Source organism: Protopterus annectens, chromosome 1.part1 (genome assembly GCF_019279795.1).
Source record: "Protopterus annectens isolate FY-2018-M chromosome 1.part1, PAN1.0, whole genome shotgun sequence".
Taxonomy (NCBI): Eukaryota; Metazoa; Chordata; order Ceratodontiformes; family Protopteridae; genus Protopterus; species Protopterus annectens.
Genome location: NC_056726.1, coordinates 825,948,224 through 825,966,259, shown reverse-complemented (window position 1 = coordinate 825,966,259; position 18,036 = coordinate 825,948,224). Strand labels below are relative to the sequence as shown.

The 18,036-nt window shown below is 42.4% G+C and overlaps 1 protein-coding gene across 2 annotated transcripts in view; it reads left to right on the top strand.

Annotated features, from left to right (window-relative positions):
• Nucleotides 1-18,036, top strand: part of LOC122807596 (myosin-IIIb-like) — a 2,420,886-nt gene that overhangs the window by 1,462,392 nt on the left and 940,458 nt on the right. For both annotated transcript variants that reach the window (XM_044078517.1, XM_044078510.1), the window contains exon 11: nt 2,591-2,691. In XM_044078517.1, coding sequence (XP_043934452.1) covers nt 2,591-2,691 — 101 coding nt within the window. The remainder of the gene's footprint in view (nt 1-2,590; nt 2,692-18,036) is intronic.

Here is an 18,036-nt window from a genome sequence, read left to right as displayed (position 1 = left end):
TAATTGAGTACAATGCCCCTTTTGGGATGTTCCTTACCAGACACCTGCAGCAACTGGAAAGACCCCAAAAGTACCCCACCAAGAGGATCAAAGGGCACAAATGCCATCTGCTGCCTGGTTAAAGAAACTCCAGCTCTACTCAGTGGCATACCGCCTGCTCAGAGGCGATCTGTGCCTGACGTATAAAGCCATATCCAACCCGGAATTAATGGACATGCTGCACCTCAGAAAATCCAAATCCCATTGAGCTACATGCTCGAGAGACTTGAACCTCATCACTGAAATAAATAGGACATGCTGGAGGGACAGGTTCATAACCCAGAGGCTCCCTTCACTCTGGAATAAAATCCCAGTCCAGGTTAGGCAGAGTCCCTCATTGACTCTCTTCAAGAGGAATCTTGATGAGTGGATGGGAGATCGTAGGTTTACCCCGGGTATCACTTCTGTGTCACTGTTAGACAGAGGCACAGTATACTAACCTCGAAAAAGGGCATAGCAAAATTCATTTAAAATGGGTGGAGAAAGTCAAACACACTCTGGCTAGGCTTATAAATGCCCTAGGGCAGATAGCCTAGTATGAACCTATGAACTAATATATGAACTTATGAACTAATGTAATGGCATCAGCTGCCTTACTTTATATTGCTGACCACTTGACGTCAGTCCTGAAGCGACAGCAACTGATGCAGAAATACTAAGCCTCTGGTATTCGGGCAGGCCGAGGGCTACCCTGGCAGGGATAACCCAAATGTGATGACTGCAACAGTGAATACACGCGAACATCTACATTTATATTAAGTGTACACAACTGTGCTTTCTGTTTTGAGTGATTAGAGATAGAAGACTCATTTGGACAATGGAAGTACATGCAGATTCCAAAAAAGACCTTTACTAGGGCTGATACTCAATCCTCACTCTGGAGTTGAGGCACCAGAGGTAACAGTTGCATCACTCTGTCCCATTTCTAAATTTAGTGTGCTTGAAACAGTTTTTGAATCTGAAAATAATTTCTGGTATGGGAATTCCTTTGCTATCTGAGTAAAACTTGGAGAAAAGGTGAATTAGCAGGTTGGCGGTCTGTCTGGTAAAGTGGTCTGGAAGAGACTGTGAATCCTTAGAACTGTGGAAGCATCTTCATTGAGAAGTGAGTTGTTTGTCCTTGCACTTGAGTAGACAAATGACTTGGAAAGTGGAAAAATAGGCTTTAGGTTACTCGCTGTAATGATTTATCTTTTCCAGGAATGGTGTTTGAGATTACCTTACTTCTGTTTTCCAAATTGTGCAGTTCTGTTCTGTGAGAGGTGTTAAGAGTTAAAGCTAGACATTTGCTTGTCATTCTCCTGGATGTTCACGCAATGGCTGTCTCATTGTAGTTTCATTATCTTTTTGGTACCACAGTCCAGCACAATATTTCCATGGTAGGTGAATGTTCACCCAATCATAGGAATACATTTCTGTAGTAATTGGTGGGATGACAGGGATAGTAGGTTCTGCTACTTCTAATGTGAATAGTGCTTGAGTACATCTCAGCTGACAGTACGGCATGAGGTGTGTCACTTAGCTGTCAAAAACCCTTTGTGCCATGGCGATATGACAGTGTTCGACACCGTTCAGTGATATTTTGAAGCATAGTTTATAACAATGTATGACCCAGTGTAGTCCACAAACATGAACATTCTCTGACTTCGCTGTGTCTTGCATTTCCAGGTGCAAATTTAATAAAGCCCCTTTATTATGATCAGCTATGTCTTGCATTTCCAGGTGCAAATTTAATAAGGCCCCTTTATTCTGATCAGCAATATTGAGAAGTATCATGGCTATGATGTTATCACCTGGTACAGTCTTCATGCTGCATGCAAGGATAGACAGTGTCTAGCAGAGCATTTTGCAATTCTGAATTCCTACACTATATTAGGAGGATTTTGTTTTGTTTATGAAGGCTTTTGTCTTATCTTCTGATCACTGTCTATAGCTCTGAGCTGGTATCTTTGCCTATATGTCCAGCCTTCTAAGCATTACTGCTGTTTGTGAATTTTATGTGACCACTAGTTGGCATGCCTCAAAGTAGAGAAGTTCAGAATGACCTTATATTTGAAACGGATCTTAAAGGGGAGGTATGTCAGCATGATTGTTTCTTTTCATCTGCCATCAAGATATTTCAGACTGTTAGAACCATCATGGGTTGTTTGTGTGCCTTTATATTTATAAATAGTTAAAAAGGCTGATCTTTCTTTTCATCACCCCTATGAGAAGTTATAATTCGAGTTTTCATGAAAATGAGCTAAGAACAAGTTAGCCAAGGGAAACATCTCTGCTCAACACTCCTATGTAGCTTACTGTTATCTGGTAACACAAGATGTTCTTCGTGTTTCACTGTTGCAGTCATTACATTTGGGTAATCTGCTGGCAGGTTGCCCTCAGTCGGCCTGATTAAGTTATGATTGGGTGGTTTATTAGCTGTGATCTGCTTGAGATTCTAAAAAAATGCCATGCTAGTATCTTGCTTCTGTCTTCTGAGATTAGGTTATGTCCCTCCCTTTTATACAGAAAGTCTTGAAAACAGTCTGTGATGTGTTCTGTTTAATTTCAGGAATCTTAGACATATTCGGGTTTGAAAACTTTGCTGTGAATCGATTTGAACAGCTGTGTATCAATCTAGCCAATGAACAACTGCAGTATTTCTTTAACCACGTGAGTAAGAGTCTTTGAAGTAGTGGTTTTAATGCAAGCAATTCTGCTAAACAATTGTTCTTTGCTTTGTATCACAATTTTTACAGACTAACTCTGATGTCACACTGGTCATGTTTCTACTGTTTTCTTGATTAATGACAAAATATCAGATCTTCCAGATAGCTTGTCTAATGGATAAAATGCCTAAACAGTAATTTGACATTTATTTATACGCTAAAATGTTTAAAATTGTGTATGTTAGCAGTAATTTATGCAATGTTAATTATGTATTCGGTTCATTACAATAGCTGTGCAGGGTGACCGATATTTGACATTTTTTGGAATAGTGTACACTTTCGCTTCTGAGAAATAAAAAGCTAAATTTACTCCTCCCATTCTTGCTTAAAACACATATAGTGGTTAAAATGTAGCAGCAACAAAAATGCAGTCTGTTTGAAATGCCATGCATGCTGTACAAAACCACATCATCTGCAGAGTTTCAACCACTGCCTGTTAGTCTTTGTTTTGTAATTTTAAGCAGTTTTCACTGTCCTGGCCTTTTTTGCTGCCTGCTATGATTTGACACCCCTGCATCAGATTACTACATCTGATACAAGGCAGTACATATGTCTCATAAATTAGAGGATGGCATGGATTTGCGCCTATGTCTTGAGTATGTTACAGATTGCTGCTCTGCATAAGGGATGTAGGTGCTACCGCAAGTGTGGATTTAAAATTCCAAATCCATTAATCCAAATTGCTTTTGAGGAGGGCCAGGGAGGGACTGTGCTTAATGTGAACAAGAAGCCTGTTCCAAAGAAGGAGCAATCTCTGAAACATACATCTGCCTCTTCAGCATGTTTGAGTTGCTGACTAAGTTTAGATCAGTTGACCCATATGCTGTTTGCCTTGTGGATGTGTAGCAGCTCCATCAGGCCTGGATTTGAGACCTGCCTAGTAGGTTAGGCATAGGTCACCCCTTAATAGTCAGTAGGAGATTAAAGGGATAGGGCTGTTAGTTGGGTCACTCTCAAAAGTCTATATAAGCATAGAAACATGGCTTTCAGGTGATCAGCATAGGACAGTGTGCTTACTCCCTGTATTTTTTGTAAGGAGTTTCCATTTGCTTACATGTATCTGGTCAGGTATATACAGAAGGGGGCATTATACTCTGTTGGGTCTAATGAGGGCTGAGTAACAATGGTTTAATGACCTCTCTAGACCTAGATGCCATGCACTTATAAGTTGAACAATTTTTCTTACTACCTTGGGCGCATGTTGGTCGAAGGTTAGGTTATTGTGTACATGAGTTCCCAGATCTCTGACTAATTAATCAACTTTTAGAGGTATTTTATTGATGACTTATTTACCCACGGTGGCCAACTTCCCAGAATGAACTTTAATGTATTTTTTGGCACTGAAGTTTTAGGAAATGGCATTGGCACCAAACTTTGTCTGTGTTAGACCCTCCTGAAAGGAGTTTTTATCTTGGGGGATTTAATGACCTCTCCCAGATTGCAATCATTTGGAAACTTGGTCAGCCAGATGCCTTTGACATTGACTTTGACCTCCGAGAAGATAATGTCAAAGAGGAGATGACCCAGCACAGAGTACTGAGGGACTCCACTGGTGACCAGCCTCTTTGTGGAAGTGGCCTCATCGATGCTAACCTCTTGGATCCTATCCATGAGACAGCTAGCTGTCCAGAGTTTGTCAAGTTCCAAATGAATGTTGACAATGCTCGAGTAGGGTATTGTATCAAATGCTTTAGATAGATCTAGATAGGCAGTATGCACTGCTTTCTCCTCAGTCATTGTCTCACTGACCTTTTCAAAGAAGTCCACCAAGTTCAGTAAGCACAACCTTCTTTTGACATAGGCAAACTGGGATGGATGCAGTGTCTGTAGATCTCATATGTCCTTGTTGATAGTTTCCATAATACTAATACTTCTTTCCATAGCTTTGCAAATATGGCTAATCAGACTATTGGATCTATAGTTTCAAGGATCTGTTGTGGGTCCTCTCTTATGAAAGGGGATGAGCACTGCAGTCCTCCATTTATGTGGCACAAAACTTTATTTGTACAAAACAGCAGTGAGACCAGTAGTACTGTATGGTACAGAAACTTGGGCAGTAAAGGTAGAGTGGTTGAAGAGGCTAGATGTGATGGAGGTGAAGTGCCAGAGATGAGTGGTAGGCTGCAAGCTGTGGCACAGACAAAATGAGAACATAGCAGAATCCAAAGAAACTCCAGTTGCAAAAAAGGTCAAAGAGAACAGATTAAGTTCAGAAAAGTAGAAGACAATCTGCTGAAGTAGATTTGGGACAGACAGGAAGAAGGCAAGAAAAATCAAGGGCAAAAGTGGTGGATAGATTGTGTGAGAAAAGACCTGTGACAGGTACGAGTGTTGAAGAAGATAGGTAGGTGAAGAAGGCAGGTGAGTAGCATTGAATAGAGAGAGAGACGGTGACAATTGACAAAACACCCCTACCCCATGAAGAAAATGGGGATTGAAGACGATAATTTAAATAGTGACTCTAGGGGTCCTGTTAATTCATATTTTAGACTGTTCAGTAGGCATCCCAGGATGTTATTCAGGCCCATTGAGGCGTGTGCAGCCATTACATGCTCCCTAGTTATACCTGGAGGGGTGTTGTTTGATGGTATTTCTTGAGGGTGGTTGGAGATGGGGGGGTAAAGTTGGAAATGAATTTGTCTACTGATTCGCTATATCTCCAGACTCTGTAAATGTGTCAACATTAACCACTAGTTTAGCACATTGCTGTGTGCTACCATTAAAGTTTCTGGCATAGCTGAAGAAGGTCTTATAGTTATCTTTCACTCGGGAGGCTATCTTAACCTCAAAGTTGGCTTTGTTTGACCTAATTAGTCTTCTTAGTTGCCTATTTTGTTTGATGAGAAAATTTTTATCTTTATGGGAATTACCCTTCCTGATTTTTCCCATAATGTTTCTCTTTTGTTGTGTATCCTGTTTAATTTGGCATGCCACCAGGGCAGTTTGTTTATGGGGCTAGTTCTGAGCTTACAGGTACAACAACCTCTATGTAGCCATTGGCATTGTTGTACGGTTTTTGAGAGCAATTGAATTTTGACAAGCCATCACTTAATAAAAGGTAGTTTGCCTTGGAATTGTTTCCAAGTGTTACTGGTTTTACTGCAGTTACGGAGTTGATGTTGATGGAGACAGCTTCATGGTAAGACCTTGCCAGAGAGAACAGGACATGGGGGGGGTGCAGCTTTCTCTCATATTTGTGAGTATAAGGTCAAGTATGTTGGAGCCTCTATTGGGCGTATTCACAATTTGGTCTAGGGTGTTTGCATTTACAAAGTCCAGGAATCTCTGTGCCTGTAGATCTGAGGCCATAGGATTCCCAGTCTATAAGAGAGGTAATTAGTCTAATATGACTACAGTGTTAGATTGGATGGTATGTTTCTCCAGTAGGTCTAAGTATGCATTGTGAGCTTATTGGGACATGAAGGGTGACCTGTAGCTGCCAAGGATATGATACGGGATTTTGTCTGTGGTGGTCTGCATGTAGTGTAACTCAGGAGCATCATCTTGTTTGGTCAGTCTAGAGGTTTGCTTGCTATTGATGTACATCAGGACACCTTCACCATTAGTTCTTGTTTGAGCAACTACTGGTCTAAATGTGTGGAAGGCCCTAAAACCTTGCACTGTTTGGGTAGTCTCTGCCGCTTTAAACCATGTCTCTGTAACTACACAGATGTCTGTATTCTCAAGTAGGAGGAGGGCTTGGAGGGAGTGTAGTTTTTTTATTTAGAGTCCTGGCATTTAGCAGTAACACCCTTAGGTTCAGTTGATCTGAGTTTGCAGTATTAGCAGGTTTGTCAATTTGGCATTGCTTAAAAAAAGTCACTGTGGAGGTAGATTAAGTTTTAGCCAGTATTCAAAAACCTGTAGGGGAATGGTTCAGACCATCATTGACAAAGTAACATGCTCAGTTAACCATGTTCTCTCAAGCTGACAAATGTTGGATCCCCTTAGATTGACACCAGAAAGTCAGCCAGTTGTTAAAATCAATCATATTTTACTCATATTGTGGTGTCATCCTCGGTGATGGTAATATGCTGCTAAATGCTAGGCTAATACCAGCCTGAGACACAACGTCTGAGAGATCCATAATGTCTCTGTCCATATAGTCCAAGGAGGTAAATCTCCAGTCATTTACACCTATATGTATTATGAAGGAATCATACTGCTACCTGTGGTGTAATGACTTCAATGCATTTGTGCATGATTTGGAAGATCTTGGTCCAGATAAGTAACTAACTTATCTTCTCCTTGTTCAGCTTGGTTAGAGGTGCATCAGTAGGTCTTACAGTGGAGTCCCCTATGGTGAGAGTTGGCATTGGGAGGAACAAGGGGCCTTGCCTCCCGCAAAAAACAAATATTTATTCATCCTTTTGAATTTCTGGTATTTTTTTGTCCTTTTGGCACTTTAAATTTCACTAAGTCTGCATTTCATAGCAGAACCAAAAGCTCACTATTTGTACAGTGTATCTGCAGTCTTATTAACAAGGTTCCTGCAACAGCATCTACCCTTGACAAAAACAAACTGCTGGGTGTAGAGTCTGAGATTTTTTCTTAGTATCTTAGTTCATTAGGAAATATGGTTCATAAGGAAAGCTGATGGTGGGGAATAGAAGTCCAGGAAGTAACAAAAAGAAAGGAGGAGAGCAGGAAAAAGTGGGAGATAAAAAGGATGGACCAGGGTAATACCGAATACTTGTTGCCTAATAAAAAGGCTAAGAGAGCAGTGGCAGTAGCAAAGAGCAAACCATCAACATCTGGAAAATTACTGCACAGACATCACAAAGAAAGTCTATCAGGATGTAAGGCAAAGACAGAAAGTTAAGGAGGGTAGTCATCAGATATTCATAAGGCATGCCAGTAACAACCTGCTCACCAGTCAACAGGACATCAACTACAATAAGAAGGAAGGAGTACTTCCAACAGCTTTTGAATGAGGAAAACCCCATACAAACTGTACTGCACTGTGTATGGCCTACAATAAAAGAGGAAGAAGAGCCCACTCTTGAAGAAGTAAGAGCAACACTAAGGAAAATAGGCAGGTAAAGCTGCAGGCTGAGATGAGATGGTAGATATGCCAAAGATGTTGGTTGATTTAGGAGAGAAATAGATGTTCTTCATGTTGATCACTGGTGCAGTAACCTTAGCTGTGTTCTCCATAGGATATAACAGCCAGCTAGCTTTCAAAGCTTCAATGGAGTTTGCTATCAAAATCAAGAATTACAGATGTTCATCGTGTTTCACTGCTGCAGTCATTACACTTGGGTTATCCTGCCATCAGGCGGTCCTGCAGTCAGCCAGAGTTCCAAAGTCTTGGTCCGGCGTCGGTTGCTGTCGCCTCCATCCTGACGTCAGTGCGTCAGGGGTATATAAGAAGCAGCCGATGCCATTTTCTTAAGTCTTTCTTGCCGCGCGGTGCCCAAAGCAAAAGCAGTTTGCAAGTGCCGGTCGGCCGACTCCTGAGATATTAAATTCGATTTTCAGAACCGAAGTCTTCAATAAAGCTAAGTACCCCATTGGGGAAACTTTTTCTTGCCTCAGACTGATGTCAGTAAAAGTTAATAATTGTATTTCTTGTGGGAAGCAAATACCTCATAAGGATTTTCATTCTTACTGTATTCCATGCCTAGGCCCAGATCATGACGTCACTAGTTGCCGGTTTTGTGCTAGATTTAACAAACGCACTATTAAACGTCGGTTTGATTTTGCTCGCCATTACTTTGGCCGAAGGTTTAATTATACCATGCCATCAGAACAACCGACGACTGGAATTCACAAAAAAATGCAAAAACAAAGATAAGGACAGGCATCTGAGGCCCAAAACTGACTAAGCCTCTTCTAGGCCAGTCGCCGGTTCTCAGTGAGGCGTTTTTGCAGCCCCTAACACCCGCTACCTCAGAGCTGCAGGCCATGACCGACTCCCACATGGAGTTGCCTAGGTCTCTGGATACTGAAGGAGTTGGTCCTATGGAGACTAACCCTTCAAATGGGTCCGGAGCCACTGAGCAGGCTTCGGCTTCTGAGGGTGTTAGCATGCACCTGGACAGGCCTCCATGCCTAAAAAGCAGAAGCTCAAAATGGCCGAAGACTTAATTACTCTGATTAGGGGTTCCCATTACCCTCCTGATAAAAGGCCTAGGCAGAATACAGACTATGATTCCTCTGACCAGGTTTCAATATATTCTGATTCCTCTTCAGACCAGGGATACTCTTTACCCCCCTATGAGGACTCTGATGCTGAAGAATCTACTCCTTCAGCCTCTCCTCGTGAGGATTACTCTTTTGGGGAAACTTTACATACCATGAGGGAACATTTCCATTGGGAGGGCCAGGATTACTTAGAATCCAAGAAAAGGCTCAAAGACTTTCTTTTATTGCCTCAGCACAGGCCCCTTGCTATTTTGCCAGTGTTGGATATTGTGGACGAGATCTTCTCTGAATCCAGTTTAAATCCAGATTCTTTGCCCCCTGCTCCAGTCAAGCCAGACATGTACTACAGAGTCCCTGACTCTCACAAATTTCTTTATAAAAACCCTGTTGCTGACCCAGAAACTATTTCCCAGGGTCCCAAAGGGGTAAAGGCCTCCACGGCTAAAAATCCAGTTCCCTCGGACAGGGATTCTAGGGCATTAGACAGATGGGAGAAGAAAGTTTACACCTCTGCAACTTTAGCAGTGAGGGCTTTAAACTGCCAGTTTCACATGCTTAAATATCAACAATATTTACTGTCTCAGTTAAAACAGAAAATGAGTACAAGTGCAGAACAACCTGATTTTAAGGAAATGCAGCATTTATTGCATGCAGCTGAACAAGTGGGAAAGCATACTTTGCAATGTGGTTTTTGATTCATTAGAAGCTACTTGTAGAGCAGCAGTTACAGGATCTGTGATTCGAAGGCATGCTTGGTTAAAGGAACAAAGCTTACCAGATCATGTTAAGGCAAAATTATTGGATGCTCCTTTACAGCAAGATATTTTATTTGGCGTTAAGGCAGAAGAGGTATTAAAGAAAATGGAGGATAAGGCAAAATCTATGCAAACAGTGAAGGATTTCTTACAGGTATAGCCACCACGATTTAGCAGGAATTGGCCTACTAAGAATTGGTCCTTTCCAGTGTCAGACAGGCCACAAAGAGGCAGATACAGACGCCCAAGAGGCAGATCTCAGCCCCAAGGCTCTTACAGACCATGACAGTGAGGTGCTTTGACCCCAAAAGGAGGTGAGGACAAGTCACAACCTTACAGGAAACAGTTCCAGTGACTTCCCCCTTCCAATGCCAAACTCTTCCCTTTTGGCAGTTCCCTTAGGGGGAAAACTAGCACTTTTTTTCACAAAACTGGCAAGCAATCACCCAATACAAATGGGTGCTGAATATTTTGTCTCAAGGCTACAGGTTCCACTTTCACACTTTACCAAGGCTAAAAGGAATGCCAGACCTGCCACAAAATCAATGGACAGAGGCACAAAAACAAATTACAGCCCTCATGGACATGAGAGCTATTCAAAAAGTACCACAGCAGGAACAAGGACAAGGATTTTACTCAAGCCTCTTCCTGGTCCCCAGAAAGGACAAAGCCTGGAGACCCATACTAGACCTTTCCACTCTAAATACTTACCTGGTTGTTCCGAAATTCAAAATGTTGACACTACAGCAACTCCTTCCCATGTTGGGCAAGAAAGCTTGCTGGTTACTTTGGGCCTCAAAGAGGCATACCTGCATATCCCTATCAGACAAAATTGCAGAAGATACCTCAGATTCATAGCTGGTTCAATGCACTACCAATTCTATCCACTGCGCCCAGGGTCTTTACAAAGTGCCTGGCACCAGTAGTTGCATTTTGCAGACAAAAAGGAATCCAGATATATCCATACCTGGACGATTTCCTGATTCAAGTGGAGACCAAGGACATTCTTCTAAAGCATGTGCCGTTTGTAAAAAAGTTAAGTTGCCTAGGGTACACAGTAAACGAAAAGAATTCAAAACTAGTGCCCTCACAAGAGATAATATTCCTTGGTGCCAGCTTAAATACAATGGCCCAAATGGCTTATCTCACGCCAGACAAACCAGGACAACTGACTCAGTATTTTCAATTGATGGCAACAAAGTCCCAACTCCCTGCAAGAAAAATTCTGCAGGCCTTGGGATTCATGGCATCCTGCATACTACTAATTCCATATGCCAGACTGCATATGAGGAAATTACAGTGGTACCTAAAAAGTGTTTGGACACAACACTCTCACAGTTTGGAAACAGTAATACCACTAATTGCCTGCTTACAACAGGAGTTTTGATGGTGGGCACTGGCATGTCACCTCAACAAGGATCAGCCTTTCACTCTTCCCACAGCCAGGCAGACTTTAACAGCTAATGCTTCGGATTACGCCTGGGGAGCACACATGGCAGGAAAAATGTATTCAGGGCAAATGGACCACAGACCAAATGCATCTTCACATCAATCAAAAAGAGATGTTGGTTGTACAAAATGCCCTAACAGCTTTCAAGGACCTTCTGCATCCAGGGCAATTACTGTTATAGACAGACAACACCACAGTAATGTGGTACATAAACAAGAAAGGGGGCACTCATTCTTACCCCCTATGCAGACCAGCCATGACCTTGTGGAACACAGCTCTAACTTATCAAGTTCATCTGAAAGCACAATTCCTGCCAGGAAAGAAAAATACTCTGGCAGACGACTTAAGCAGAAACATCATGGATCCTCACAAGTGGAAATTAAATCCACAAGTTTTCAACATGATAATGCAAAAATGGGGGTACCCAGACATAGATCTCTTTGCCTCCCCACTGAATTGCCAATTACAAAAATTCTGCACAAGGACTTATCGCACACAAGCATGGAAAGTGGATGCTCTTTCGTTCAGCTGGAAAAGCTTAAATGTTTATGCCTTCCCACCTCTGCCTCTCCTTTCAAAGGTACTCCTAAAAGCCAGACAAGAAAAAACACAGAGGATTCTGATTGCTCCAGACTGGCCACGCCAGCATTGATACCCAATGTTAAGGAACTTAGCTCAAGGCCCACGTTGGATTTTGCCTCAAATTCCACACCTTCTGACTGAGCAAAACAATCAGATCCTGCACAGTCAGCTCAAAACGTTATCCCTGTCTGCATGGCAGATTCTTTAGCCAAACAGACAAACCTCTCTCTAAAGCTGTTATGGATGTCATTTTGGAGGCCAGGAGGCCTAGCACCAGGAAATCTTATTCAGAAAAGTGGAAGAGATTCTGTGCCTGGAACCAGGCTCAAAGCCTTGACCCTGTTGTCCCTAACATTCCTCAGATACTACAGTACTTAACTGAGATGCTGGACAAAGGACTATCCTTCTCATCCATTAAGATCCATGCTTCTGCCATCTCGGCTCATTACAACACAGATCCTCCTATTTTCTCTCATTCGTTGCTAAAGCAGTACCTCAGAGGGGCTAAAAACATAAGACCGCCCCGGAGAGCACCAACACCTACTTGGGACCTCAATTTTGTCTTGGAAAAACTCACTTTGCCTCCTTTTGAGCCAGCCAATTCAGCAGAATTAAAATATATATCATGGAAAACTGCTTTGCTACTGGCAATAACCTCAGCACAAAGAGTCTCAGAACTACAGGCACTAATGGCAGTGGAGCCTTTCATCATCTTCCACCAAGACAGGGTTACTTTAAGAACAAACCCTTCATTTATGCCTAAGGTGGTATCCAGTGAGGCTCTTAACCAAACTATTCACTTGCCAACTTTTTATCCAAATCCCCAGAATAAAGGGGAGATAATTCTGCATTCCTTGGACAAACACAGGCAATTGCGCTTCTACTTGGACAAAACAAAAGCTTTCAGAAAAACTGAACAATTGTTTTTATCTTATGCTGCAAATTCATAGGGAAAGGCTATTTCAAAGCAGACCATTTCAAAGTGGATAGGACACTGTATCCGGTTCTGCTACACACAGCATGCAAAACCTGTACCATCTAACATTAGACCACATTCCACCAGGGCAACTGCAACTTCTACTGCCTACCTTAGAGGAGTACCTGCCAAAGACATTTTGGAAGCTGCAACTTGGAGTTCAGTGCACACCTTTACCAAGCATTACCAATTGCCTCTTTACTCTAGATCCAGAGCTGGCTTTGCCACTGCAGTGCTGCAGGGCCTCATAGCCACACCAAATCCTCTATAGAACCAGCCACCCTGACTCAGCTTTGGGATTCAACCCAAGTGTAATGACTGCAGCAGTGAAACACGATGAACATAGTACAGTTTTGTACCTACCATAAATGTAGATGTTCAAGTGTCTTCACTGCTGCAGTCCTGGTTACCCACCTGCCATCCCCTCTTTCTTACCTGGGTCTGTCTATAACTTTCTACACTATACTGCCTATGTGATGTATTTGCTGGTTTCTGAAGGTTTTGTTTTTACCTTATTGTATGTTTTGTAAGCAATATGTATTGCCTATCTTTTTGGGGGCACCTGACATCTGGGGCAAGAAAAACTGAAGAAAATGGCGTCTGCTGCTTCTTGTATACCCCTGACGCACTGACGTCAGGGAGGAGGCGACAGCAACCGACGCCGGACCAAGACTTTGGAACTCTGGCCAACTGCGGGACCGCCTGACGGCAGGATAACCCAAGTGTAATGACTGCAGCAGTGAAGACACTCGAACATCTACATTTATGGTAAGTACAAAACTGTACTTTCTTCGTGTATTTACTTAGCCGAAAAAAAAAATAGAATATAAAAATAGGGTAATGGATAGATTTGGGAAACGTGTATATGCTTCAACGCCCTTTGCCTTTAGGTCACTGAACTATTTGGTACATTTTACTACACTGCAGAGGGATTTGATCAAAAGAACTTTCAAAATCCCTTTCAGGGGCCATTACTGCTGAGGCTCAATCTTCTGTGGTCTCTCAGTTGGCTACCCTCTAATCCATTTCAAATTTGTAAATGAGGCTTATCTCGTATGCATCCAAAGTTGCTTCTAGGGAAGCAGGCTCAGGCATATCTATTAGGAAGGCATGCCTGAATGCACTTGTGTGATTTTTCAGAGCCTCTGAGATATCAAATTCGATTTTCAGAACTGAAGTCTTCAATAAAGCTAAGTACCCCGTTGGGGAAACTTTTTCTTGCCTCAGACCGATGTCAGTAAAAGTTAATAATTGTATTTCTTGTGGGAAGCAAATACCTCATAAGGATTTTCATTCTTACTGTATTCCATGCCTAGGCCCAGATCACAACGTCACTAGTTGCCTGTTTTGTGCTAGATTTAACAAACGCACAATTAAACGTCGGTTTGATTTTGCTTGCCATTACTTTGGCTGAAGGTTTAATTATACCATGCTGTCGGAACAACCGATGACCGGAATTCACAAAAAAATGAGGACAGGCATCCGAGGCCCAAAACTGACAAAGCCTCGTCTAGGCCAGTCGCCGGTTCACCAGTTTTCAGTGAGGTGCTTTCGCAGCCCCTGACAACCGCTACCTCAGAGCCGCAGGCTGCGACCGACTCCCACGTGGAGTTGCCTAAGCCTCTGGATACTCAAGGTGTTGGGCCTACGGAGACTAACCCTTCAGATGGGTCCGGAGCCACTGAGCAGGCATACAGGATATAACAGCCAGCTAGCTTCAAAAGCTTCAGTGGAGTTTGCTATCAAAATCAAGAATTACAGTTCTTCGTGTATTTACTTAGCCGAAAATAAATATAGAAAATAAAAATAGGTTAATGGATAGATTTGGGAAACGTGTATATGCTTCAACGCTCTTTGCCTTTAGGTCACTGAACTATTTGGCACATTTTACTACACTGCAGAGGGATTTGATCAAAGAACGTTCAAAATCCCTTTCAGAGGCCATTACTGCTGAGGCTCAATCTTCTGTGGTCTCTCAGTTGGCTACCCTCTAATCAATTTCAAATTTGTAAATGAGGCTTATCTCGTATGCATCCAAAGTTGCTTGTAGGGAAGCATATCTATTAGGAAGGCATGCCTGAATGCACTTGTGTGATTTTTCAGAGCCTTTAAAGTCCTCATTCATCATTGTACCCTTTCATGGCAGTTCATTGTTTGGCCCAGAAGTGAAGGACACACACTTCAGGTGTGAAAAGGATAGGAAGACCCTTTCTGCAGTGGGCATACATTTTTTAACCCCTCAAAAATCTTTTCTAGGAATCAACGAGGTGGTCAGAAAATGTGGTTCAGAAAGTCCCAATGTCCTTTCAAGGACACATGGAGATGGTTCCCATAGGGGCAGAGAGGGGAACTCTAATGGATGAAGATGCTGATGCAGCAGAGGAGGCCCACAAAACCAGGGGTCCAGAGATTCTTTCAGAGGAAAGCAGCAGCACTAGAAATACTAAAGCTGTTAGAAAAAACTGTCATCCAGGAGGTCCCACCACACCAGATAGAATCCAGAACGTACTCAAGATTCTTTTTAATGCCAAAGAAAGCAGGGAACTGGACCAGTTTTGGATCTTGGCATTTTGAACAAGTCAGTTTGACATACAAAGTTTTGGATGGGCATGGTTCAGTCCATTCTACCCTTCTTGGTCAAGGACAACTGTATGTGCTCAATAGACCTTCAAGATGCATACTATCGCATAAAAATGAACAGATGATCCAAAAGGTATTGACACTTCCGGCTGGGAGATAGTGACCATCAGTTCAGAGCACTGCCTTTTGGCCTCATCACAGCCCCCAGGGTGTTCACCATATGCACGGCAGTGGTAGCAGCTCACATGAGACTGCAGGGATTCTGAGTGTTTCCCTCTTTAGGTGACTGGCTGATTACCACCCCGACCAGGCATCTACTAATAAGAGCAAAAGATCAAGTACTCCACACTTGTTCCCTTCTGGGAATAACTGTAAATTACAACAAGTCTCAGTCACAACCAGCTCAGACCTTGGAATTTGTAGGAGCAAGTCTTCAACATATTACTGACAGCTTCTTTTCCTCCTTCAACAGTGCTGACTATCAGATTCCCAGTCAGGAAAATAGTTTACAATACCAAAATTTCAGCCCGACTTATCCATCAAGCTTTGGGGTCAGTGTCAGCTGGCATAATTTTAGTTCCACTAGCAAGATTTCATATGGGGATTCCTCAGTGGATGCTTGCAAAACAGTGGTCAGTTCTTCACCAAAGCATGTCAGCACAAGTAATCACTCAGGCATCTAAAAGATACCTTTGGTGGTGGATTTGATCAGATCAAGTTGTACAAGGCTGTCCTTTCATTCTCTCTCAACCCAAGGCCATAGTGACCACAGTTGCTTCCCAGATTGGGGTGGGGGTGGGGACTTCCTGGAGAAAACAGTCCAAGGCACTTGGTTCTCCAAAGAGGCCAGTTTGCTTATCAGTGTTCAAGAGATGAGAGCAATGCTGTTTGCATTGCAGGCCTTCCATGATGCTGTCCCCTTTAGAGACAATTGTGATTCGAACCAACAATATGTCAGTAGTTTGGTACATAAGCAAACAAGGAAGAACCAGATCTTACCCCTTGTGTCAAGAAGCACTCAGAGTGTGGCAAGGGGTTATCTCATCCAACTGCTTTTTCATTGCATTGCATATTCTGGTGAAGTCCATTGTGGTCTCACAACATGAAAGTGACAGACATGATTTTCTGTCAGCAGAGTCAGCCTTGCTGTGATCTTTTTGCTTCTCCCCTAAACAACAAATGCAGCAGCCATTTTGCCCTAATTCCCCTTATGGGGAAATCACCAAGGGATGCTCTACTCCATGATTGGTTCACCCCGGTCTACTTTATACTTACCTGCCAATTCCCCTAATTCCAAAATTCCTACAGAAAGCTGCCAGGTTGAAGAGCAAAGTCATCCTCATTGTACCCTACTGGCCTTGACAGATTTGGTTCCCCTTCTTATGGCCTCATCTTTTTTTACCAACCTTGGATTCTGGACCCAATTCCAGACCTCTTGTCTGACCTGGCAGGTATGATTCATCTGGAGATCTCAAACCTCAAGCTGACGAGCATGGTTTCTGCAATTCTCTTGATAGCCAGACAACTCATTCTCTATTCTCCCATCTATAATGTTTTTTTTTTATCTTCCCATAAGCTTTCTACAAGGAAACTTTACACAAGTAAATGGAAAAGGTTCTGTTACTGGGCACAACAAAAGCACACTGACCCTTCTGAGATGCTATAGAGAGTATACTGGAATTCTTAGCAACAATTTTTAATGAGGGAGCTAGTTCCTCAGCAGTTAAAGCAACTAAGCAGCAAGCTCTAATTTTCATATTTGATTTGAAAATTCGTATGTGACCTCATCTAATCTCTCTAAAGCGTTATTGAGAGGCACACTCCTCGTAAGACCCCCGCATAGAGATCATACTCCATGATGGGATTTGAACTTGGTACTGCAGAGCTTGACTCATTCCCCCTTTGAACTTGCACCAAAATGCGGTCTTAAGTTCCTAACCTGGAAAACTATCTGTCTAGTGGCCATTACTTCCACTAGAAGAATTTCCGAACTTCAAGCATTGTTTTCTAAACCTCCCTACTTGATCTTTCAGAAAGCTAGAGTCACTTTACGTACCAACACGTCTTTCATTCCTAAGGTGGTGTCCGAATCCAGTATTAGTCAATCTGTTAATTTGCCAGTTTTCTTTACTAAATTTGCAAATAGAGGTAATTATATGTTGCATTTATTAGATGTTCACAGACAATTTTTACTTGCACAAAACAAATTAGAAAGACAGATCAATTATTTGTGTCTTTTTCAGATTCTAAATTGGGCAATCCAATTGCAAAGGTAACCTTAGCCAGATGGCTGATGGATTGCATTTAATTTATCTGCAACAAGTTGGGTCTAACCTTACCAAAACCTTTAAGAGCCCATTCAACTAGATCCGTGGCAACTTCTTCATTTCTTCTATCTAGAGCTTCTATGGACAGCATGTGTGTGGCTGCAACTTGGGCTAATGCTCATACCTTTATTACTCATTACAAATTGGATCAGATCTTGAGGGGAAGAACAGCCTTTGACTCAGCTGTGCTCAAGAATATCTTTAGAGTCCACACAGGATCTTAAGTAGCTGGGTACTCTGTCCGAACAGTTGAGAATAGAATGAAAATTGACAACATCAGATAAAAGTTATGTACTTACCATAACGTTCCATCTGTGTTGCTCATTTTCATTCTTTTCCAACTTCCTGCCCACCAACCCCCAACCTTCTTTTGGAAGAGTGAGATGTTATAAGGTCACCACTGTCCTTACACACACACACACACACACACACACACACACACACACACACACACACACACACACACACACAC